General features: G+C 47.6%; 2 protein-coding genes across 2 annotated transcripts in view; both read left to right on the top strand.

Annotated features, from left to right (window-relative positions):
• Positions 1 to 1,704: 1,704 nt before the first annotated feature.
• lpar5b (lysophosphatidic acid receptor 5b) lies at positions 1,705 to 2,857 on the top strand. The gene has a single exon (XM_086178036.1). The coding sequence runs from the start codon at positions 1,705 to 1,707 to the stop codon at positions 2,569 to 2,571; it is 867 nt and encodes a 288-aa protein (XP_086034162.1). The 3' UTR covers positions 2,572 to 2,857.
• A 5,634-nt stretch (positions 2,858 to 8,491) lies between these two features.
• Positions 8,492 to 26,416, top strand: part of LOC147235431 (calsyntenin-2-like) — a 193,347-nt gene continuing 175,422 nt past the window's right edge. Inside the window, exon 1 of the mRNA XM_086143552.1 lies at positions 8,492 to 8,866. Within this exon, the coding sequence (XP_085999678.1) occupies positions 8,809 to 8,866 (58 nt within the window). The 5' untranslated portion in view covers positions 8,492 to 8,808. The remainder of the gene's footprint in view (positions 8,867 to 26,416) is intronic.

The raw sequence follows: 26,416 nt of genomic DNA, 5'->3' as shown, positions 1-26,416 counted from the left end.
CAACCTTGGAACGAACCCGGCGGGAGATGTGGAGGTCAGTCCCATGGCAACGAGCGGAGTGTTTGCTTTGTTTGTTACAAGTTTTGGCAAACAGGAGATAGATTTGCAATAAAATGGCTCGTATCTCCGTCCCCTCCCTCCATACCATCCTGCAGGAGCATCTCTGATGGATTCTTCTACTACAACCTCTTTATAGGCCCTTTAAAATCTTAAATTGTGCTCATGAAATTCTTATTTTCCGGTTCTTATGGTCTCCTGTTGTTTATAACCCCTCCTGTCGCTGAGGGTCTTTAAACCTCTGCATTTAAAACACAACTATAATTAACTGCGGCGGTGGCAAAATGCCCGGTCCAGCTCCTGGACACAGGTGCAGATGGTGACTACGGAATTATTTTTATATCTTTGCCCGGAAAAATAAACCCACATAAAAGTTCAGGGAATTCAGGCAGGTGAACACAAAACGTGTTAAAACAGAACGAATGACGCGGCACAGAGGACGCGCAGCTTCAGACCAGAGTAATACCTTGTTTGCGGTGGGGTGGCGGTAGGAGGGCTGGAATTCGGGACAAAATGTCAGAACTCAAGGATACATCAACAACAGCTTGTTACACACAGTGCAAACAGCGCAGGTTTGTTACAAGTAAAAACCCTGTCAGTTCGCGTAAAAGCTCATTTATGCTAACATGACACATGCGAACAGTAAACTTTCCTCTGCCCAGTGACTTTCCATTCATGATTTAAGTTGACTGGATTGTGAGCTCAGACTCCAGGTCCAAGTTCTGAGTTCCGTTTCAGAAGATAACAAACACAGTGATGGTCCCTCCGTCAATAGTCCTTGAATAAATGGACTGCACCTAAGCAACATTGCTATACCCAACAACTTCCCCGCACCGATGACATGCTGTCTTCTACTTCCTCACCGATCTTTTTGCCGGTCGGATTTAACCGTGCGACGCAATATTGCTACTCTCCAAGTGTTACTGTTGGGAAAAATGTGCAGGATTACGCAGGGAAATAGGCCGAGGACGTCCTTTGTGTGCAAATTTGGGATCAATTGGAGTTGTGACTCGCACAGCTTGAATCCCGGACCGCACTTAGACCATCGCTTCAAGTCATCGCTTTGTGCCGCTTGAGACCTGTCAAAGCAATCACAGTGGCTTAACATCCCCGCCGGACTCTTTTCCTCCGCCAGTAATTACTGTACATCGACGGTACTTAATTAGCCCGACTGTCAGGTCAAATTGAACTCCAATAACAGCCGTCTCTGGGTTCGGGCGGCGTGTAGTCGTTCGTCACACGTCGCGGGGATGAACGGCGTGCGCACACGTGGCGCTCAATCACCGGGACAAACAATTGGAAATATCTTGCTGCCGCTCCTTGTGACTGACAGATCCCTTTCTTCACAACGGATGTAAGGGACTGTAAAAGGTGTCGGTATGTATTGATTGATAAATTACGGATCATTAGCATCACGCACGGTAGCGCACCGCTGACATCTCAGAAGAACAGACCGTCTCGGTATCTGCACGCTCCCACGCCCTCGTTCCTTTTTAGCGCTGAAAACCACAGTCTTTGAGCTCTCGGGTATGAAATTTGCTTCCTGTTTCAAGACTCCTGTCACTTCTCACTTGATTTCTGGGAGGGGCGGCGTGGGCTGGCACCGTGTTCCTGTCGCAGTTGCGTTCGCTTCCTCCGCGGAGAAACATGTCCAACGATACGGAGACCGGCAACGTGACGGAGTTGAGGAACCCGGTCTACGCCCTGGCTTTCGGCTCCATCGTCACGCTGGGCCTGCCTCTGAACGCCGTGTCCCTGTGGATCCTGTTGAGCCGCCACAGCTTGAAGTCCTCCAGCGCCGTCTTCATGATCAACCTCATGATCTCTGACTTACTGCTGATCATTTCGCTCCCCCTGAGGGTCTACTATTACGCCACGGGTAAACGTCCCTGGAGCGACATGGTGTGCATTTGGGTCACAATGCTGCTGCACAACAACATCCGCTCCAGCTCGATCTTCATCACCTTCATCAGCATCGACCGGTTGCTGGCGGTGGTTTTACCCCTGAGGTCGCGCCACCTGAGGACGTGCTCCAAAGCCTCCAAGGTGGCGACGTTCATCTGGGTCGCCGTTTTCACCGTGAACATCCCGGAGAGCGTGGCGTTTTCGAGGTATTTAAGCAGTCACAGCAACACCACCTGCTTTGAGTTTAGTATCTGGCGGGATTACTGGCTGCAGCTGGCGTATCTGCAGCCGGTGCTGGTGCTCATCTTGCTGGCGGTCAACGTGGTGTCCATTGCTCTGGTGTCCTGGACTCTGTGCTGGCGCAGACGCCGCGATAGCGGCAGCGACAGCGGGCAGGTCCACAACCAGGGCAAGCTCGTGCTTATCTTCGGCCTGAACTTGATGATGTTCGCCATGTTCTTCCTGCCGGTGTCGCTGGCCGTGTTGGTTAAGAAAGGCGAGCTCACGTCACTGGTGTGTCTGGCGTGCGTCAACTGCTGCCTGGATCCTCTGCTCTACTACTTTTGCTTTGACAGATTCTTGAAGCCGAAGGAAGACGCTTCGATCTAGCCGGCGTTAAACACAACTGAACTGTTTATTTTGGCTTTTTATGGATTTGGAAACTTGGACAATACAGTGGTTTGGAACGCGTTTCTAATGAATCTTGCATTCATTAATTCGTCCGTGCGCGCTCACGGGGAGCTGGAGCCGATCCTGGCTATCGTTCGGCGAGGGGCGGCGTTTACCCTGGTCTGCATCGCCAGTTGATCGCAGGACTGCACATAGAGACATACAACCATTCACTTCTTGGAAAATGTAAGTTTGATAAATGTAAATTGGATGAACATCAAACACAGCCGATCATTAAAAGAAGTATTTATGCTCTATTTGTGATTTCCCATCGGTGTATTTTATCTTTAAATACATTGCTTGGTGAGAGCAGGCGTGCGGTCTGGATCAGAAGAAAAGACAGGAGGCAGAGCTGGAGACAGCAGAGATGAAGATGTGGAGGTTCTCCTCGGGATGTGTAACACATGTCAGATGTTTCTGGAGATAAAAGTAAGACTGAGATGATTTGGACGTGAACAGAGGAGAGATGGGGAAGATCTGTGTGGAAGGATGCTGCGGGTGGAGCCGCGAGGTTGGAGGTCCGGAGGTAAGCACGTTGGCATCCAACCCGCGTGCGGTTTTCAGGATTAGCTGTCGACGGAATCATCTGCAAAGATGAAACTACATGTTTCGCAGCGGCAGCATCAAAATCCCCACTTACTACACGCAACGAGGACACCTTCCGACTGCAGACAATCGGGCCTCATGAGGAACCTCAACCAGCACACACACACACACACACACACACACACACACACACACACATAGAACTAAATGCAGCGGAAACAGCAGCCATTATGCCGGGAAATACCAAAGCAGAGGGAGGATTCATCCAAAAACATTTGCTTTGGAGAATTTTCACTTCAAATGGTGGCGTCGCTAACAAATGCTATATATTCTTTTTTAATTTTTTTTTTTTTCTTTTTACATGTGATCTCCAGCAGTGGAACAAGAGGGGGCGGCACAGGGAAAACACACTCTTCTTCACATTTTCACCACTGAATCTTCCACCAAAAACACCTGTATAAGTACGATACAATGTGTGTTTAGCAGTAACATTGTTGTGTGTGTGTGTGTGTGTGCAGTTAGTCTTCTTTCTGTTTCTTTCACTTCTAACAGCCTGACTTTTAGTGACAGCTAAAATGGGGCAGGAAACGTTTGACATCTGCACTCAAAGCAGTGTATGTAGTGTCTGTGTGTATGTGTGTGTGTGTGTGTGTTTGTGGTCAAATCTAAACCATTCAAACTGCTAATATTATGCACAGAATACAGTAAAGCTGACACCAGAGTTGTGTTTTACGTAGAATCTCGCCATTTTCAAATTTGTGTCGTAGCCTGGCGGCGCCGGCTGCACATGCCGTGTCAGCCATACGTGCACGGACGACAATATATTAGGCACGCCATCAGGCCGAGACCCTCGCTGCTTCCTGCCGAAACCGCTGGCAGACACGATTTATGGCTGCCTGTTATTTCGAAGTTGGATTGATTTGCGCACGCAGCTGATCCGTTGGCTTTATTTATGGCCGTGGGGAAAATGTTGGGGATTTAGAACACGATGCTGCGGCAGTTTGGGCAGACTTGCGGTGTGCTCGGTGTGTGTGTGTATGTGTGTGTAACAAGGTCGAGCCCCTGTTTGTTTGGAGCTCTCTGTCTGTAAGGAACTGATATCCCGGGTCTGGAGGGACCGGGTTGAGGGGGGAGGGGTTCCACTCCGGTTCGAACGCGCTTGCCGAGGCCGGTCACGGTCGGAGAACCCTCCGCTTTTACGGCCCCAATTCCCGGCGCAGAACCGCACAAAGATCTGCACCCGCTTATAAGTAGGGTGGTGGGGACTTCAGCTCCTACAACCATTTCAGCTCTTTCTCCGACGCAGGGTCTTTTCACGTTTTTATGGGTACTCATAGGTGCTTGGAGATTGGTGTAAAACCGAGTGTGGAGGGTCATTTTTTAATTAATTTGTCGCTATTAGACATGTGACTGAGAGAGTGTGTCGCCCTTTGACCCTGAGTCCAGGATATACGGTTTAAAAAAGGAATTAATGAATATTTATTTACATATGATCACCCAATTTAATAGTCCTGGTCACGTGTTCGGACAAAACCCAGATCCCATTGGTTTAGAAAAAAAACAAAAGCTTCGATTTTAAAGGTGCAGTTCCAATTTCAATCAGCAGACGGAGATCTTCTGTTGTTAACCTCACTTCAAAAAAGAAGCTGTGCTTTTTTTTGGGAGAAAAAAAAGGATTTGTGTATAAATTAGATTTCAAAATAAGAAAACTTACCTCAAACGTTTTGTTGTCACCGCGGAGCCGTGGGTGGGAAAACAAATCGAAGCAACCAGCAATAATTAAGTTTGACCCTTTCAAAAAAAAAAAAAGAAAGATTGTGCTGCGATCAAGAGTTTTTGATCAAGAAAAACTGTAAATCAACCAAGTTTTTCTAATTTTCCCTCCGAGGAACAACGGAGGAGAAGAAAACAGTGGAGAAGGTGGAGGCATGACACGTGGGTTGCGTCACGGCGGCACGTGTCTGGCATCAAGGTGGCGGCAAGAATTTCCCCGGAATAGGTTGCGGGGTGACTTTCTATCATTACAAACACACACACACACACACACACACACACATACACACACCGGACTTCTTCAAAACCGAGCCAGCTGCCGGCGGAAGCGTGCAGGGGGACGGAGACCGAGGGTCTCCTGAGATATATGAGAAGGAGGTCCATCGAGGGACGGGGGGGTGTGACAGGAGTCGAGTTGTTGATTTGAACAAAAAAGGGCGGGTGGTTTTTGAAAATTCGGAGAAGTGTCAAGCTTGACTTTGGTTCCAGGAAGTAGTCTCCTCCTCCTGGTGCAGGGGAACCTTTTAGGTTTGCATTCTTGCAGGCAGTGAGGGACCACACTAGGGAGGAGTTTGATGATGCCGCTATGAAGACCTTAAACTCCAAAAAAAAACTGAAGAAGAAGAAGAGGAAGACGACGCAACATCATGGAGGCGGAAGCTGCCACAGCGTTCATGTTCATGGATGATCAGATGGGGTTTTATCTTCTCCCTGCACTGTGAAGAACCCTGTTAGCCGTTAGCTAACTCCAAAATTATCTTTTTCCAAAATGTAGATGTTTCTCTGCGAGTCCAGGTGACGCCTCCCAGCCGTAGCGGGTCAGAAGAGCTCAGACCTCTCGGTCGCTCCATTTGTCGCTGCTTCTGTTCGTTTTGTCGCAAGAAAACAGCCGATCGGTGATCGTGGTGGTTTTTCCAAAACAAAACCTCGCAATTTGCGAGTTCCACCGATTCACCGATCATGAGTTCCTATGGAAATGTAAAAGAGCCCGCCTCGGAGTTGGAGCTGAGATGGTTCGGGGAGCTGAAATCCATGGTCTTCGGTTCCTCTGCTGTTCCAGTGCACGAAAAAAAACAGCTTGCAAAGGTTCTTGGAACTGCAAAAGAACCCGGGCTGGATAATTCTTAGAGTTTCTATGTCCCAAAACGACTAATGTCACAACAACAATGGCTGCAGACTCTCCTCACAAGCTACAGAGGACAGTTGAGAGATTATCGATCTCCACCCAGGGATCTGGTTGCGGGTGTCCTCATTGTGTCCGGATGGACTGTGGATGAATCTGGCAAATATTGAGCAAATATGGACCGCCAAAGGCCGAGGAGGAGGAATGGACGGGCTGAGAACTATAAAACGCACAGGGTCGTTTCTTATTACACACCAGAGACTATTAAAAAATAAAAAAAAAACTAATTATTTAGCATCATCTCAGTCCTTCCCGGGAAAGCAGCAATTTTTACATTTTAAATTTTTTTTCCCTGTATTCCTACGTCGCCCCTGATCATCACATGCATGTTTATCGGCGCTCGACGTTTTTATTTTCTGAATTGTTAATTCTCACCGCGGGGGCTGGCCATTCGGGGCATCGGGCTGGTACGATCCCTGCCAACGTGACGGCGCGTCGGTCTACCTTGCGACGAACGCTTTTTCTCTCGGTGTTGTGTAAAATGTCACACAGGTGCACACGCAGGGTGAATCATCAGCGGCGGTGAGCCACGGCGCCCACTGCCTGTGGAATGTGCTCATTAAGTACGAGATCTTTTGCTTGAGGATTAAAACACGTGTGCGCGGATTTGCCATCTATATGATGTATTAATGAGAAGGCGAATGGTTGCGTGACTCTGTGACTTATGAATCAGAATGAGATATTTGTGATATAATGATAGGGTGACAGGGTGCATGTTTCTATATGATGTGCGAATGAGCGAGTGAATAAATGCATGTCTTTTTTGTGGGTCTGTATGATGCATGAATGAAAGCGTGAATAGTTGCAAGTCTATCTTCCATATGGATGAGAGGGTTAATGGTCGTACGTCTCTATATTGTGTGAAAGAGCGAGTAATTGGTCCAGGAGGAATTCAGCTTCTTGTCCAATGACAGGATAAGCACTTTAATGGATAGATAATGAATGGATGAATGGATGAGGGAATGCGGGGGCCGAGAGGACGGTTTTAGGCGTTTTTTTTTTTCACGAATAACAAGACAAATTGAAATGGATGAATGAATGAACTCAGGGAGTGAGATTTTAAAATGAACTGTGTGTGATGAAGTAAAAAGGATCACTTCTCCTATAATTCAGGTGATTTGTCAAATTAATCGACCCCTTTATTTAGTAAGATTCGATTGGACGAAGCTCCTGTGTCATCCTGAATGGTGTGATGCGTTCAAGTGTCCTTTACTTTTTTATTTTTGGCCACCCATCACAAAGCAGAGGTGGCGGCGACACGCAGGGATTGACGGTTAAATGTTCTGGAGCTGCACACACACACACACACACACACACACACACAGAGCAGGATCTGGCCCACTTCTCTGTTCGTATGAGACGGTGATGTCTTTTTGTTGGCTGCACACTTGGCTTGTTTTTGCAGTGCGAGGAGGAGGAAGAGCAGGCTGAGGGGGCAAATTAAATTTCAGCATTAGATTGTGTGGACTGAAATCCCTGCATTGTCATCTCTTTTTCTTTTTCATTCTTTCCTCTCTCTCCCTCCATCTCTCTCTCTCTCTCCAGATAACATTGGCGGTATTGTCTCCCAGAATAATTCTCCATCAGCCGAGATGGTCCAGGGGGAGATGGAGGGTGTTGGTGGGTTGGGAGGGGGGGGGGTATGTGAGATAGGCTACTCAGGAAAAAAAAAAAGAAAAAAAAAGAAAGTTATTTATACAACACACACACACATGCACCGAGCTAAACAAACAAGAAATAGGAAATTTTGTCAGCGATATACATGAACGCTAAATGACTTCTGCCTACAGTTGAAGGCCTCACAGAGTTACAGTTGCAGTTTAATTCGGGCAATTTTGGGCAAAATTCATCCACACACACACCCGAATGCCGTCTACCCCGCAACTGCATCCACCTTTTTTCCCCACTATGATTTTTTTTAGCACGTATTAAAAGCTGTTTGTGCAGGCTTTTGTAGGGGTCATTGAACGCACCGCCGGTTCTTCTTCTGCAAACATTGCGGCTCCGGCGGAGGAGAGCATCCGAAGTCGGTGTGCGAACCGGGCTTGGATGCTTCGGAGATAAGGGGGGGTGGGAGGAGGAAGAGGAGAAAGAGAGAGAAAGAGAGAGAGGAGGGCGGAGAGACAGAGATGAAGAGAGAGAGAGATGCACCGGATTCCATCTCTCCTCCCCGTGACGTCGGTCGCTCTGGTCCCGGGGTGAGCCCGCTCTCCGGTCCCGCCTCGGCAGCATCCACTTTCGGTCTCCCTTCCTTCGACCGTCCGCACGACCCCCTCCCCTCCTCCTCCTCCTCCTCCTCCTCCTCCTCCCTCCTCATCCCATCCCATCCCCGCGGTGCGGACGCGCACGGTGCGCAGCGGACGCCCCCTTTTTTTTTTTTTTTTTTTCTTTCCCTCCCTCTCCCCCCTCCCCACCCCAAAAAAAAAAAAAAAAAAAAAAACCACCACCCCCATCCCACCCCTCCACGTCCGAAGTGTTTCCAGTTTCCTTCTTGGAGAGGAGAGAAGAAGAAGAGAGGAGCCGCTGAGGGCGGAGAGGAGGAAGAGAAAGAAACAAGAAAGAGGAGGACCGAGCTCGCCGCTGTTCGCCGTTTCTTCCCCCCCTCCCTCCTTCCCTCCCTCCTCCCTCTTCCTCCTCCTCCTCTTCTTCCTCCCACCCTCACCACCGGCGGGAAGATGCTGACACCGGTCGGCGTGTTGGCTCTGCTGGCTCTGAGCGCCGCGCACAGCAAAGGTACGGTAGGTGAAGGGCAACTTGTCTGCAAGCATGGCCGGTGTGCAGGTGTGTGTGTGTGTGTGTGTGTGTGTGTAGATCCGTGCAAATATGCAGAAGTGTGACTGGGACCTGGTTTCTTGAGAAATGCATTTTTGCACTCCACCCCCACCTCCCTGTTCCTTTTCTCCGTACTTGCATGTGTTGGTTGAATTGCCGCCGCCGTGCCCGTGACCTTCCCCTAGCCGCCCCCCGCCTTCTGGGTCGGTCCCGGGCGGCGGTGGCGGGATGGAGGGGTGTTGGGTGCACGCCGACGTGGAAGATGGAGGGCGAGTAAAAGGGAAGTTCAGGAACAATGTTTTCCAGGAAGGGGGTGGTGCAAAAGGTGGAGGCGCAGATAAGGGTCAACGTCCAAAGTGGGGGTGCAGACCAGAGTTAGCCGCCGCGGACGACCCGTCAACCAATCACAGTTCAGTGAGGGAGCCCCGGCCGCCATGACAACCGTGCTGTGTTTCCTCGCCACCCCGTTAGCTGCAGCGGGCCGCAACAGGTCCCCGCTAATTGACTCCCGGTAGACGACCGCCGGGCAGATTGCGGGGATAACAAGGTGGCGCCTGTCCCTCAAGGCCTGGCGGTTACGGGGGGGGGGGGTCGCGTGGCGAGACGTGCGTCTGAGTCGAGGTCCGGGTCGGGACGCCGCAAGGCGTCCCCTACCTTGTGTCCCCCACCGCCACTGTCGGGACGGATGCCGTCGATCGTTCTCCTGGCCTCAGAGTTGCGACGTGAAGTAAACACATTACCGTAAAAGTTGGTATGTTGCATTGAAATCCAAAGGAAAATAGGAATCTATCATCTTCTGGATGGATCCACTCGGCTTCACCGCATTTCTGTCTCCCACTCGCCCCCCAGCAACCCTCTTGCCCCGCTAAGGCTCTGAAATCACAATCCGGGCAGCTCTTTCACGTTGAGTGTGGCGGCTGCGGCGGACCCGCCTCCGCCGCTCCAGCGCACCAGGCTGTTTTTCTGATAACTTTGAGACGCCGCCGCTCCTGTCGCTCCCTGTTTAGCCGCCGTTTCATTCCGGGGGAGGGCTGGCGTGCAACCTTTTAATCGCTGTCACCCTCGAGTCATTCATTCAGGCTTTTACCCTGTGTGTATGTGTTTGTGTGTGTGTGTGTGTGTGTGTGTTTGTGTGTGTCTTGAGAGTTTTCAGATTTCAGAAATCTGAGCTCAGAGAGCTAAACATCCCCGTGCATCTGTACTTACACACACACACACATACACACACACACACGTGTGGAAGAGTGATAGAGTGCAGCCCCCGAGTATGCAAAGGAGAAGGTGATGTTGGCAAACACACACTTGCGCACCGACACACACACACACACGCAGAAGGAAATTACCGTGCGCTTCATGCATGCTGTGGCTCGAACCATTTTATCGGGCCAGACTGTGTCATCGCTCTGCAGGGAGAGCAGTGCGGTTTGACTTTATATTTTCTTTCTTTATTTATTTTACATATTTATTTTTTTGCTGCTCAGAGCCCCGCTTCTGTGTAATTCCCAGCAATGTGAACCCCTGAATTTAGATAGCTCATTACCACGCCACTGTATTTTAATTCTGCTACCCACCGCGTCTCCCGTTTTGTGGGTGACACTTTTTTTTTCTCCTATTCGCACTTTTATTGCATCCGGATAAACACGCCGGTCGCACGGTTTCCGTGCAAGTGCACGTGCATGAGTGAGTACCCGGGGAGGAGGCCGCCCGACGACCTGCCCCGGGATGCGGCGCAATTCCTGGAAGGGAATTTGCAGAATTCATTGACATGGCTCTCAGCAATTAATCATTTTTTCCCCCGGTTGTGTGTGTGTGTGTGTGTGTGTGTGTGTGTGTGTGTGTGTGTGGAGGATAAATAAAAGCCAAGCAGAAAGGAGCGAATTAAAGGAAAAGGGCGATGAGAAAACACACAGGCAGATTTATGCCCCCCCTTCCCGATGGGGAAAGTGCATTATGGGACTTGTCAATAAATCCTCCAACAAGGCTGTGACACGAGATACCACAGCAATTCGGCCTGGTCCACTGCGGCCGTGCGGCGGGGGGGGGGGGGGGGGGGGAGGCTTCACATGTATGCCGTGTTTTTCCATTTGTGAAGCTCCGTTGATCTTGGCGTGACCCAGCCGTTTTGTAATGGGAGCCGGCAAGCCGTCAACGCGGACCAGCTTGAGCCCGGCGAGGCAGGGATGCGCGCTAGTGGTGTGCGAGACAAATAGTTCGAAACTCGTGAGTCATTTTACTGACTCGTAAATCAGGATTCCTCGTCTCTATAAACTCGTTTATGAACTTGTCCACTGCTGCTGCTAGCTTGCCAGCTAACTCCAAATAATTGAGGAAATATCACTGTTGTACGACTGCTATCCTGACTGTATTGCCATAAATAAATCAAGTTAATCCCCATATAAGCCCTTTGAGAGGAGCAACAGCTTTGATTTCTTGTTTCAAATAATCTCCCCTGAACCCTCCCTGCTGTGAGCTCTAAATCACTGCCCCCCCCCTCCTGCTCTTGAAATGAACGACTTACTCTGTGACTCAATGAATGAAACAATCAGTAATAAAAAAATAGTCACCGGAATCAGAAAAAGAATGACTCACTCAGTGACTCAATCAGCGGGTCACCCAGTAGCTCAGAGTTGCCCGTCCTTCTTGCAGAATGAACGACTCACTGGGTAAATCACCGAACGAATCACTCAGTAGCTCAGAGTGGCCTGCCTCTCACGGAATGAACAACTCATTAAGTCACCGAACGAATCACCCAGTAGCCCCTCTCACAGAATGAACGACTCACTCAGTAAATCACTGAACAAATCTTAGTAGCTCAGAGAAGCCCGTTCCTGTTACTCCCTAAGTGAGTCACCAAACGAAACACTTGTTAGTTCGGTATTCTGACTCAGTGACTCAAAATGACTCAATAACCCATATCTCTGTGGCCACTGACTCATGTAAACACAAGTCAATTTAAGAATGGATTTCCCCCTCACACACACACACACACACACACACACACACACACACACACACACACACACACACACGTACACACACTAATACCAATACCAGATCAGAACTGCCCCAAGTTCAAGGGACTGACGTTAGGCGAGGTTTCGGCCCCGGCAGCCTTTATCAGGATTAGAGCGCTCCTCCTCCTCCTTCTCTTCTTCCTCCTCCTCCTCTTATCCCACGTAAGCGGGTAGTTAAGCAGTTGACTCATCTGAGTATCTCACCTTTTCCCTTCTTTCCCTTTTCTTCCTGTCCCGTGGTCACGGCTGAGCGTTGCCGGCAGCAGATATTCAGCAGCCGAGGCCCACTGATTTGCCCTACAAAGTGTAAAGGAGTTAGAGAGAGAGAGAAAAATAGAGGGAGAGAGAGGGGATCATCTGATAGGAGCCGAGCTGCCGGTCTCAAAGAGTTTTTGAGAGGCCTGTGGTAAGGAGGAAGATAACTTTAAAACGGGGGAGAACAAAAGAAACAAGAGAAAGAGGAAGAATGTAGTTTTAAATGATAGAATAGAAGAAGAGGTTTAATCTTGACCTTGGAAAAAAAAACAAAAAACAACACAGGTTTTCCCGAGAGATTTACATCTCCTGCTTCTTCAGGTGAGAAAATAAAAGTATTGCCTCCCCCAGTGTAGCTGAGCGCTTATTATAAGGTAGCACTTGGACAGAAAGTAGGTCTTTGTCGCTGCGGATGGATACTAAACACATTTCCAGCAAATGGCTTTTTTTTTTTTTTTTTTTGCAGCATTTTTTCAGAAACTCCACTTTATGCATTAATTATTAAAACTCCGACGCTCACAGATCCTGAGAATACCCTCCATTTTCCTCCATGCTTTCAGATTCACTTGTTAACAAACACACACACTAGCACACACAGATGAGTGGAAAAGTGTCACTCATATGTGTAATACCAGTACCTGTATCTCCACCAGCTGCGTCCAACACTGACCTCCAAGGAGTATGAGAATCGGGGCATGGCGGGTGTGTGTGTGTGTGTGTTGTGTGTGCATTGTATATATATATATATATATATATATATATATATATATATATATATAACATGCACACACACACACATACGTATCAGTGTTACATGCAAGGTCCTTACAATTTGCCAAATGTCTCTCTCTCTGTCTCTCTCTGTCTCTCTCTCTCTCACACACACAGACACACACATACACGCACTACACAAACAAATATACAAAGACGGTTAATGACTATCTACTTTTATTGGCTGTTGGTACACACTCTGAATCTGATAAATCGCACACATACAAATATGGTTAATGACTACGGTTATTGGATTTTGGTACACACTCCCAAAGTTACAAAACACACACACACACACACGCAAACACACACACATACACACAGATACACAAGCATAGTTAATGACTATCTACTGTTACTGGCTTTTGGGTCACTTTTGAAAAACACACATACACACACACATGTACACACACGCAAACACGGTTAATGACTATCTGCTGTGAGTGGCCTTATGTACACACTCCATATTCTCTACCCCCCCCCCCCCCCCCCCACACACACACACACATATTCATATTCATGGTTAATTACTATGTACTGATAGTGGCTTTTAGTGGCTCTAAACACACACTCACACGCACACACACACACACACACACACACACATACATACAAACATGGATACCCGGTTAATGACTATCTACTGTCACTGGGTTTTTGCACACTATATTCTCTAAGACACACACACAAACACACAAACACACACACACACGCACACAAGCACAAACACACACACACAAAAGCCAACACACCTATACAAACATGGTTAATGACTTATGACTAATATACGTTTTGTGGATTTTCGTACATACTCCATATTTTTTAAACACGCACGAACACACACACACACACATGCAAACATGTTTCGTAACTGCCTATTGTAACTGTCGCTTGGTACACACTTTATATTACTTAACACACACACACACTCACACACACATACACACAGTGATACACACACACACACGTTACATTTGATCCTTCCTGGTTGTTAAGTCATGGTACCCTGGCGCCCGTCTTCTTATCAGCGCCCCTTTCTCAATTAATTAGTTCGTTACCCCATGAAAGCACCAGTTGCCGAACCATATGCTGGCCACTAATCAGCTGACGGGCGCCCACACACACACACACACACACACACACACACACACACACACACACTCACACATACACGCACACACACTCACACACGCACACACTTTTCTAAAAACAACATAGCCATTTAAATTCAAATGCGAATTGCCACCGTATCATCAGTTAATCAGTACGTTCATGCTACCTGTCGAGAGCCGTGTCTTCTTTGCCGGTCTCCATGGTGACAGACGCCGATTGAAAACCGACGGGGGGGGGTCTGTCTGAGGTGTTGTGCCCAGTTAGCCTCTGCTCTGCTTTTTGCTAATCTAATTAGTCATTTGGGGCAGGAGTGGGCATGACTTTTGGGGCTAGTTGGTGTTGCTATTTGGTAAAGTGGGTGTGGTTAGTTGAGGTCAGTGGGGTGCTAACAGTGACTGCTCGCTGTACGTCGATCATGATGGTATCAGGTCGTCCGTGACCTAATCAGATGTGAAGTCTGATCCCTGGTCTTCTTTATCCTCGTGGAATTCTGTGGAAATCAGTCAGGTTGGTTTTGAACCCCGAGTCTGATCACAATGGGTTACCACGGTGACAGTCCCTCTGCCTTACTGGATCCTGTGGAGCTGTCCGTGGTCCTGAAACCGAGCTGCTGGGCTACCATACACAAACAGACACAAAGAAAGACCGTATGTGTGTGTGTGTGTGTTTACAACAACTTTTAAGATGACTCGAGTGAAGTGTGTGTGTCCACACACACACACACGACACACCCCACGCCTGACAGGATGTCTCTGCTGTGATAAGGCCGAACGGTGATTGATGAGTGACAGACAGGTGGCAATGTGGGTCCAAAAGAAAATCCATATTTGTACGATTTCTGTTCTGTCACTTTAAATGCATCATTCCATCTATCCATCCATCTATCTATCTATCCATCCATCCGTTCATCCCTCATAGTAGTGTCTGAACAATTAGACATAGCAAAAGTAGCCCTTTATTATTTATTTTCCGGACGAATGAGATCCACGTTTTCTGCACCTTCGCTGTAGTCCAGGGTCAGCATGCTAATCACATGTTTGGATAGGCTAATGGCACCGTATCGACCAGCAGCGTACAAAAGGAAGGCGTCCTCGCACCGGGTTAATGATATCTCCAATCAAAAAGGCGGTTTCCTGACATGCTGACGGGAACGGAAAAGGAAGGGTCAGTGGTAGGCGGAGAAGGTGCCGGGTGTGACGCACCAGGCAGGTGTTGATGACTCGCCTTACCGGTGGCGAGGAGCCGACATGTCAATTAATAATAAAGTCAGATAGAAATCTCAGAGTGCTTTGTAAGACGTCAAGGACGCAGGTGAAATCCATTCATTTGTTTCTTATTTGCAACTGTTGACCTGTGGTAGTGAGGACAGGTGTGTGTGTGTGTGTGTTTGTGTGTGTGTGTGTGTGCCACCGAGCCAAGAACCATTACGTATCTGATATAAATGGCATTCCAACAGTCTCAGCTGTGTTGAGTCGAGCGCAGAGATTCACATGCACGCCGGCTGCTTTGCCATATTTTCAACCTGCTATGAAAATCTCGGCATGACTATCTATGAATCCCAAGGCTTTGTAATGACTTTGTGAAGTGTGTGTCATGTGCATGTGTTTCTGAGTGTGTGTGTATTTGTAGATGTGTTACGACAACTTATGAAAGATGACGGCATGACACTTGAAATATATCGATATTATACGTCGTGTCCTTCATCCCAAGACATCTGTAGCAGTTTGCACAGTTGAAACGCAAAAGGGCACACACACACACACACACACACACACACACACACACACACACACACACACACAACATCTAAAATAAACAGGTGGTACCAGCTGTGAGAAGAATGCCGAGCATAGACGCTGTGTTTTCGTCCTCCTGCTGAAACTGGCCCTGTATCTCGCACAGACAGACAGACACACACACACACACACACACACACACACACACACACACACACACACACACACACACTCTGTGTGAAAGTGCACCCTGCTACTCTGCGGCTGTTGCGCAGGCTTTATAATTACATGCCCCAAAACATGGGTCTAGTGTGTGTGTGTGTTGTGTGTGTGTGTGTGTGTGTGCGCGCATGTGCGGGAGAATAAGTCAAGTCCCGCGGGATGTGAACTCTACGGGGTTGTTTCATTTTTTTTTCCCCCATTTTTCCTGACAGGATGCTCAGGGCCTCATTTGTCCTCGTGCGCTTGCTGGGAAAATCGCTAAGGTGCTGCCACCTTCCTGCATGGGGAGGCAAGAGCCGGTTGTGTTTTCGGTGAAGTGTGTGTGTGTGTGTGTGTGTTGCTCTGCAGTAGAATCCCACAAATATGTAATAACTCGAGTGTGTGTTGTTGTTTCCGTCCGGCTGTCACACCGTTGCTGCTGATTCAGCTCATATTGGCGCCTCCTATCTCTCCATCCTCTTCTCCTGTCTTGCAGCACCGTCCTCCCCTCTTTCCCCCCGCCATCCCTCCATCTCCTACCCCCCCTCCATTACCGGGGGAAGAGGATCTGGGTCACTGTGTACCTGCTCCTCCCAAGGCTTTCGCTCTCTTTTCTTCATCCCTTCTTCAATCTCATTCCATCTCATGTCCCATCGCCATATCACAATCTTTCCTCTCTTTCTTTATTTTCTCAATGTTTTGCAATCCCCCCCTCAGCTCCCACTTGGCTCCTCCTCACAGTGCTGCAACGCTGTGGCGGTAATTACAGACGGTAAAGCTTAACCTAGCCAGGTTTTATCACGGTATTCTCTCCTTCCCTCTGGAACCCCCCCCCCCCCTACCTCTGTTCGGTTTCTGCCTTCAGCCGGGACCCAGCGGAGGTCCTCCTGTTTGGTTGAGGGCATTTAAGAGCTAAAAATTTAATCTGGCTTCAGCTTTGGTTATGCCCTCTGAGTGGCTTTTGTTGATTTTTCTATCGGCTGGCTGCACTTTATCAAGGCCAAGCGGGGCCCGCGGAGAGAGGAGCGCTGCTGCAGACATGCAAACACAAGGAGTGTCTGAGCTCGAGTGCGACAGCATCAGTGTCGGCGCCTGAGTTGGGCGTGGAAACCGTCTTCAGGCATGCGATCGGACTCAGGGGGCCACAGCTAATGATAAGGAAGCTGAATAATTAAGGCACGATGCTAATTCACAGGCTAGCGTGGTGCACACATGCTCTGCCTAGCACATCTCCTTGACTCGACCTGCCCTCTGCTTGAGTATATGCGTGTGTGTTTGTGTGTGTGTGTCATGCGCGCACAGCTCTGCGATATTAAACTGTGCAACACCCTTGATACCGCTGCGGTGGCTGAATTGGGTTTGCATGCAACCGCTAATCAGCTAGCATGTATTTGCGTACGCAGACGTTTTGTTTTAAACACTCTGTGTGTCTGTTCGTATGCGTGCGCGCACGTACCCCCACCCTTGAGTTCTCATTAATGTGATAGTGGATGACCAAGCCTTGACCTGACATCTGCCTCTGAGAGCGCGCACACACACACACACACACACACACGTACACATCACGCTCTTAGCCAGGGAAACTCTGGAGGGGAAGCTGCTCTAACAAGCCACATGGCCGGCGCGCGGCTCACTGCTAGGAACCAGTTGCCTGCCACATATCTGTTATTCGCTAGGTTAGCGTTAGCAGCTTTCTGCTCAATAAAGGCCTCCTTCTGTTGAATATTTTGCAAAAGGAAGAGGGTGTTTGTGCTATTAGATAGCGCTAATTGCTAATATTTATTACTTAAATCATCATATATGGCTTTTCTGCAGGGCTTAGCCTTCATGGTCACCTCTGCATTGGATGTTTCTGCAAGCCCCGCCTCGCCGCATGAAACGCCAAACCGCTGATTAGCTCCTTTATCTTTACACCCAGCGTCTTGTGTTTGAGGCATTGTTTTTTCCACACATGCAGACACACACACTCATACACAGATGTTGGCTGTGTGTGACATCATCACATTGGTATAAATAAGCTTATGATCTCACTGGCTTCAGGGCATCCTCCTCCTCCTCCTCATCCTCATCCACCTCCTCCTCCACTGTTCGGGTGCTTGTTGGGTCCGACGCAGGGATTTGGCATCGGGTTGTTTTCGTTGCCAAAGCGTTCATTCAGCCGCGGTGACCCGAACCCGATCCAAGGCGGTTTGACTTCACACACCGATGGAGCGCCGCTCCAGCTCGCCACACGGGCTGCCGAGGATCAAAACGATCCGACCCCGGGTTTAATCCAGGTGTTTTATTTTTGTTTTTTTTTTTCAGCGGCCGACGTTTGCCCTACTTTCATGGCACGAATTTGAATTCAATGCTCATGAGAGAGGATGATGCAACTCGGGCAGAACGTGGAGCTCAAACCCCGTAACAGCCAATCACAGGGGCCTTTCCTAGAGGGTTGACGTTCTGAGATGACCGCTTTTATTTTTATTTGCGTGGTCTCGTCTCTCCAAGGCTCAAAATCGGCACAACACCCGTCGCTGCAAGGAACCGGTGCTGTTGCTCCTCGCCTCAGAGCAGCTTAAGGTGAACCGACCCTTAAGGTGAACCGGTGGCTTGCCCCCTCCGACGACGCATCGCTCGCTAAATCTGGATTACCTGCTAATCCCAGGATCATCCTCCATCTTAAAGACAATCATTTGGAACCTTCGGCACTTTCTAATTGGCTCTCGGAGTTTAGCGACTCATCCCTTTCATTATTCATCGATGCAAATTAGTACTATGGGTATTCTTTTTCTTTTTTTAATACTCATTATTACTCATCTTACAGAAGTTATTAGTTTCAGTTTTAACAGTGGGTGTTTCAGCTCAGAGACGCTGGTATGGATAAACGGCGGCGATGGCTGCGCGCTAGCCGTGGATAATGAAGCAGCTCTGTAGCTTTTGGGATGTCTCAGAACAACAGATGGTGGAAGAGTTAGGGGTGGAGGGGTGGTGGTGGTGGTGTATGCAAGATGTTTGGCCCCTTGGGGAAAGACAGAGAGAATAAACATGGAGGAACCCCCCCCCCCCCACATCCCTCACCGACCCCCCAGCAGAAAGATTTCAATGTCGTTCTGACATGAGCTCATGAAAAAGGGAGCTTTTAAATATTAAAGTGTTTGCATTAAATCAATATGAACGGGCTTTATGGGTTTGGGGGGGTTAGAAGGGCGGGGGTGTGCGCTTATTTTTTTCCATGTGCCCTCCTTCTCTTGTCTCGCCGAGGGAGCAGTGGATACGCTCTTTCTCTTTCATATTTCTCAGGACTTTTATCAGTAATAACACTGTTATTACAGTGCTACATGAAAGCCCCTTTTTAAAAAAAAAACAATAAAAAAAAACTATTTTGAATGGATCAGACATTGAGGCCAAGGGCTCATTAGGGGGCGGTGAGATTTATTTCTGTTTACTTATTTATTGCATGTTTCTGCTTTTCCTGGTTGAACCAGAGTTGAATATCTATCTATCTATCTATCTATCTATCTATCTATCTATCTATCTATCTATCTATCTATCTATCTATCTATCTATCTATCTATCTATCTATCTATCTATCTATCTATCTATCTATCTATCTATCTATCTATCTATTTCTATATGACATGTGAATGAGAGGGTGAATGGTTGTTTCTTTATGACATGAATCAGATATATAATGTAGTGTTTTAGTAAGGGAAACACCTGGGTGACGGTAAAATGTCTGTTTAATGAGCAATAGCTGTTGTTGGCCTGCAATACAACTAACTGTTCCCAACCAATTCCAGGTAAAAAAAAAAAAACAGAATTCATTGCATCCCAAACCACACAAACAAAATTCTCAGCGACCCCAAAATCACACAGAAAACAAGCATCAACATAAACCCCAACATTCGTGACTTGCTACAATATATGTATATATATATATATATATATGTGTATCATATTTTCCATATTTATATGTATGTTTATGTATATGTCTATAGGATGTGTGATTTAGAAGGTGAATGGTTGCTCGTTTCTCTATGATGGAAATGAGAGGGTGAATTACTTTATGTATATATTTTAACATATACATGTATTGTACGCATAAATTTACATTTTTGTAAATTTATTTTCAGATATTTTTTGGTATTTATTTGTGTGGCCATATGTATGTCTAGACTGTTGGAATGAGAGGGTGAATTATTTTATGTCTGTATGAAATGTGACCATGTGATGCTGTGGCAACCAATCCTGGGTGAGCCCCGCCTCTTGGCCAATGACAGCTGGAATAAGCTCCGCCCCCCTTCAGGATAAGCCTTATAGAAAGTGAATGAATGGCTACTTTTGCAAACATGCCTATGATCGGAACTGTGACTAGATGTGATGGTTTTCCCAAAAAATGGTGGAGACTTATTGAAGATGCCAAAGAATACCTCTCGGGATGGACAAATGCAACGGACCCTGAACGCACCGTCCACCAAACAGGGCTGTAGTGGCTAAAGTTCCCTCTACGTATTTGCCAAAGTATTCACTCATTTAACCACTCTAAGACGGACGGAACGAGTCTACGCGTGTTTACTGTTGACGACGGTAGAAAACAGTGCGTTCGCTCCGTCCTTTACTGAATCAGACCAGGTATCAAACAGTTTTACCTTTATACACACGTGAAATGATCACGTCATAGCTCAGCGCCCGCTCCTAACCTTATTTGGTTAACCTAAACATGAATACATGTGCCATGAATAAGCATGTACTCAACAAAAAAGCAAAATTAAATACAATAAAGTAATTATGAATAATTATGCTATAATCAGCAATCACCAAAATATAATTTAAATAATATTATATCCAAATCTGAAACTAAATTACAAAAAATGGAAAATGGCATTGACAACTTCTCCTATCCGGCCCGACAGAGGTCATAATTCAGGGTTGGATTATAGGAGGATTGTGCCATCCCCGCCTCCACCATGTTTTAAGACTCACAGTCCTTGAATGTTTACAGCCGCTCCTGGTCCCACTCACAAACACACACACAATAACACACACACCTTCACACAAGTGCAATTTTGAAATAATGAGTTCCCATTTTTAAGATCTCTCAGGGGCATGCAACACAAATGAATTATATCAAGACGTGTGGCGTTTCATAGGTGCCATTATGAAGCACTCTTGACACGCATATGCGTGTGTGTGTGTACGTGTGTGTGTGTGTGCTTGTGTGTGTGTGTGTATTTGTGTGTATTACCAGGTCCTTCTGTTCCCTGGCCTCTGAGTCTTTCTCATACCTTGTGGGAGTTTGTTTGAATAGTGAGTTTACAACATGTGGGCTAGAGGCAGGATGTACACACACACACACATAGACACACACACACACACACACACACACATTCATAGATGAGTATACATCAATTTTTGTGTTGCGTTTTATTCCTCGCTCTCCACTTCATATTTACGCGTACCTGCCTACAGTTTGCGTCTTGATTTATTTATTTCTTTTCCTCTGTATGTTGGTGTGCTCTGGTGTGTGTGCGCGCGTGCACGTGCCTGCAAATGACTCCTTTCCGACTGGGCGGGTAATTTTCCAGTGCCGTCGGAGCTTTCATACGCACGGTCTCTCGGGGCGTCGTGTTTATGAAATGACATCGTAATCATGCCTTTGCAACTTTCCTTCCATTTCCGAGCACCTTGCAGCTTTGAGAAACAAAAGGGAAAAAAAGGAGGTGGAGGAAGAGGGTTGTTTATATGCAGATGCTGGGGGAAAAACAAAGATGGCAATCCGTGGGAGAGGTGAGGGGGAATAGGTGAGCGGCTGACTGACAGCTGAAAATTGGACGGAATAGCGGCGGGAGGCGGCGCGGCTTTTAGCTAGGTCAGACAAATTGGAGTTAGATTTTTTGGGGGGTCGGAGTGGCGTTAAAAAGGCACTATCTTTGTGCATTTTCATATAAATCACTGTTCTGAATTCGGCTCACCGACAGATTAACAGAGGAGCTCTGTGTTTTTATTTATTAGTTTGTTTATTTGTTTCTAACCCTCCCCTTTTCTTCTTCTCTTGACATTCTCCATCTTTCCTGCTTCGTTGAAGGAAATTGGAATCCTTCTGGAGGTTTTTCTTTGTGGAGTCTCCACATTCTCCCCGTGTCTGCGAGAGCTTCCTCCTGGGTGAATGGTTGCAGGTGCCGACATCATCCAGATGTAATAGGACATCCTTGGAGACCTCCTTGGAGAACCTTGAGCTCCATTAGCTCTGTTAGCTCTGTTAGCGCTGTGTACTCTGTTAGCTCCTTTAACTTGATTTGTTCTGCTAGCTCTGTTAACTCCGCTAGCTCTGTTAGCTCTATGAACTAATTTAGCTCCTTCAGCGCCATTGGCTCTGTTAGCTATGTTAGCTCTGCTACCTCTGTTAACTCTGCCAGCTTTGTTAGCTCTGTTAGCTCTATCAACTTATTCAGCTCTTTTAGCGCTATTAGCTCTGTTAGCTCTGCTACCTCTGTTAACTCCGCTAGCTCTGTTAGCGCTGTTAGTGCTATTAACTCATTTAGCTATTTTAGCGCCACTAGCTCCATTAGCCTTGTGTGTATCTACCCAAACCATCTCTTCTTGCTCTTTAAAGCAGCATGATGAAATCCAGGGGTTCCCGCTAACGCCGTTGAGCAGTGGAAGCAAAAGTGTGTGTGTGCACATGCATGTGTGTGTGTGATTTAAACCTTAAGCCGAGGGAACAACGAAGAACATGTGACAACCAAGATCTGCAAACGCCACCCTTAATTTCCTGTTGTCTGAACCCCCCCGTCTGCGGGTCGCTCCTTACTTCCGCGCCCCTTTTTTACCGTTTACAGCCGAAAGGGGGGCCTTTTTCTGGCGTCGGTATTGAAGATATTGCCGCCGTGGTATTGTTCGCACCCCCCCTTCCTCCTCACCCTCTTCTTCGTCTTGTTCGCCAATGTCACGGCCAACAAGGCAAAGGATTCAAAGTGTCATTGAGCAAATACAGTTAATAAAATGTCACTGCTAGCCGGGCGGCGTTTAATAACCGAGGAGGATTTGAGCTGGTAACAAGAGATTAGGGTGCCGCTTCTTTTTTTTTTTTTCTTTCTTTTTTACAAGGCCGATTTTCCCGTCCATTGTCTGCCCTCTGAGTTTTACGGGGGAGGGGGTTCGTCCATAAAGCTGGAGAAGAAGGAGGAGGGGAAGAGAACTTTGGGTTTTTTCCTCGGTGCGTTCCAGGAGCGGTAACGGAGCGTTTTATTCGATGGCTCTAGCGGGAGACACGTTTGCCGACGGTTCTCGCCAAACCAGGAGAGGTGGAATGTGCGAGGAGTTCATCCGATGGGCGTGTTTACCGATTGTGTTTGAGTCTCTGTGTTCTCTTGGGTTCCTGGTTTGGTTTTCTCCATCTTCCTCCCAAAGTCCACAGTATCCGAATATCTATCCCAGTGTGTTTGGATCTGCACTGGCTGGACCTTCATACACGGACACGTTCTTCATGTTCTCCTCTTGTTTGCTTGGCCAAAAGGAGAACATTTTCTCCATGTTCTGCTTCCAGCCTGGGGTCTCCATCCCCTTACCCGAGTCAACAGCCTCAAACCATCTAATCCAGTTATTAGCCTCCATACTTGGAGAGGTACTGTATGTTCTCTCCTCATGCCTGTGTTGCTTCTATCTTTGTGTTCTCTCCACGTTCTCCTAGGATCTTGCGTCCTTGCGGTCTCCTGCCTTGGTTCTCTCAGGTTCTCCGTCTTCTTCCTAAAATCCACAGTGTCCAACTTTATAATTCGGCTTGTTTGCCTCCATCCACGGCTGTTCCTCTCTACGTTCTCCTTGTTTCTGGGTTCTCACCGTGTTCTCCTGGGTTCTCCGTCTTCCATAGTCCACAAACAGTTAACAGGTTCATAGACGACTGTATTATCTGCGGGTGTTTAATGAGCAAACTCCTGATTGGACGTTTCTGCATGTAACTGATTGACAGCTTCAGGTTAAACCCTGCCCCCTCGCCTAAATCTCAGCTGTGATTGGCCAGGGTGTGAATGAATGAATGAATGAATGAACCAGTTTGCAGGACTTGCCGCTCGTGTTTTATCAGGTAACAAAACGGAGTTAATCCGCGCCGTCAAACTGCACGTGCGTTTCCTCTGCGTCGAGGTCGTCCATCGGAGCACTTCCCGCCGGGAATCAAAGAAGACGCACCGACATCAAATACTGCTTTCATCCTCCATGTAAAAGTAAAAGAGGTACGGCGATAATGTAGAGGAAGCACAGGAAATGTCACTCCGATAGCGGTTTGACGAGATAAGCAGCGTCGCAAACAGCCGTCGGCCTTGTCGTCGCCGCCACCGCTGTGTCGTGGCCCATCAGCGTTGTTTTTTATTTATTTTTTATTTTTTCCTCCTCCTCTCCACGCCGCTCCTCATCCTCACTGCCATTTAATCACTTGGCAACCATTTTTTTTTTTAAGAGGCCGCTGCGGTGCCATTACCAGCACCGGCAGCCAGGGGCAACGGGCCGGCTCCCCAGGATTGGAATGCAGCCTTGTGTGTGTACGTGTGTGTGCATGTGTGTGTGTGTGTGTGTACGTGTGTGTGTGCGTTGTGCGCGAGGCAATCTGTCGCTTGTTTACACTTTATATTCCGCTCCCCAGGCGCCGTAAATCTCCATCGGCGTCGGCCCCTCCTGCCATCTTGTCTCCGTCTCTTTGTTTCCCCTTTTATCAGCCTGTAATTTACAATGCACCGCCGCCAGAGAAGCTGTACGCCACTTTTTATTTTATATTTAATTTTTTTTCGTTTTTCGTGACGGGTGGCCAGATTGCACACACAGGCTTGTGACATCCGATAAAGTCCGACAGCCCGCAAGAATTGCTATTGATCACCCTAATGGGCGGCGGGATGCCGTCATCACTGCGGTGACGTCACAGGTGAGACGTGGACCCTCTACGCCGTCGTATTTTTACCGTATCGCCGTGACCCACGGAAAAAAAAAATATGGCCGACACACCCGGCGGGTTCAGCCGGAGGCTGCAGCTGCTGTCTAGCAAAACCAAAAAATTCAGCGTATTTTTCTTCACTGCCTGAGTGGACGGCGAGGAAATCGATGCGCTTCAGAGAACCACTAAAAGCGTTCTACTTCTTTTATTTTGTTTCCTCCGGCTTCATTCATGAATCTTTCAGCAGCGCGCCCCTGCCTCGCTTCTCTGTCTTGACGTGATCGCCGCTTCATTGCGGCGCTCCTTCGGGGTTAGCACCTGCTACACCTTTGCTACCTGCGCAGGTGATGCTCCAGCTGACGCTGATCGGCCGGAGGATGCCGTCGCAGATTGCGGCGCTAGCCGCCGACCCCAATTGTTTTTGAGATAAAAACCCCCTCAAGGTGCTACACGTTAGCATGGCGGCGAGCATAACGGGATGTGGCACCAACTTTTCGATTAGAGGGACACTCATTCTATCAATGGGTATTAAATCCAGCAATCACGGGGTGTGTGTGTGTGTGTAAGTGTTTTTTTAATTTCTCTGTCCACATATCACTCAATTTTTATTTATATACTATAATGTTAATTTTTCTGTCTTAATCTGTCAGTATACATATTGTGTATATGTAATATCATTCTCTTTCTTTGTATTCGGAGGATATATTTGTTTTTAACATTATCTTATTCTTCACACACACACACACACACACACACACACACACACACATATATATAAATTTATAGATATAAGCACAAATATACATATGTATAATATACGCCTCCATGCTGCAAAAGATATCCATCAAAACCATTTAAAAAGACAAATAAATTGTGTTTTATATCTATGTTTCATAGCTACTACCGCTGCTGCTGTTACTGGTACAGTTTCTGCTACTAGTACTTCAACCACCAGTAACAATGATAAACATAAGAATATGTTCGTATTTTTGATAGAGGGTATGGTCACACACGCACACACACACACACACACACACACACACGTGAATGAGCTGCAGGTAGAGCAATCAATCCACACATGGATGTAGATTTGAAGCGTTTGAAGATACATTATAAACCCATTCATCTTCCCTGCCGTTCTTCCTCACCTCTCCTTGTGAGAACGCTCTCTTCCATCCTCGCCTTCCTCCCCAGGAAATGCCAGAAAATCTTTCTGGAATCAGTGATGCCATGGGTTTGGAGCGGTTTTGTCATGGATGTTAGTTCGTTTTCACGAGGCAGCCGTGGGACGTCATACTCAGGAAGAAATCCTCACAGGTTCTGCACAGAAGAGCTAAGGATCATGGGAGGAATCTGACAGGAACAACAATAACAAAGCAAAGCCAAGATAGACTTCCTCCCTCTTCCTCACCTCTGCATGCCGTTTGACCTTCGTTCACCACAACCTCACCATCTTAGACGCTTGCCCAATTTTTCGATTTCCCAGGACGACCCAGCGCCAGAACCTGGGCTGACA

Source organism: Fistularia commersonii, chromosome 3, assembly GCF_037954325.1.
Source record: "Fistularia commersonii isolate RoL2024-O1a breed Wild chromosome 3, RoL_Fcom_v1.0, whole genome shotgun sequence".
NCBI classification, from domain to species: Eukaryota; Metazoa; Chordata; class Actinopteri; order Syngnathiformes; family Fistulariidae; genus Fistularia; species Fistularia commersonii.
This window is presented reverse-complemented; position numbering and strand designations above follow the sequence as displayed.

Bases quoted from the DNA above. Each gene is read 5' to 3' on its own strand.
- lpar5b (XM_086178036.1), top strand. From the start codon at position 1,705: ATGTCCAACGATACGGAGACCGGCAACGTGACGGAGTTGAGGAACCCG.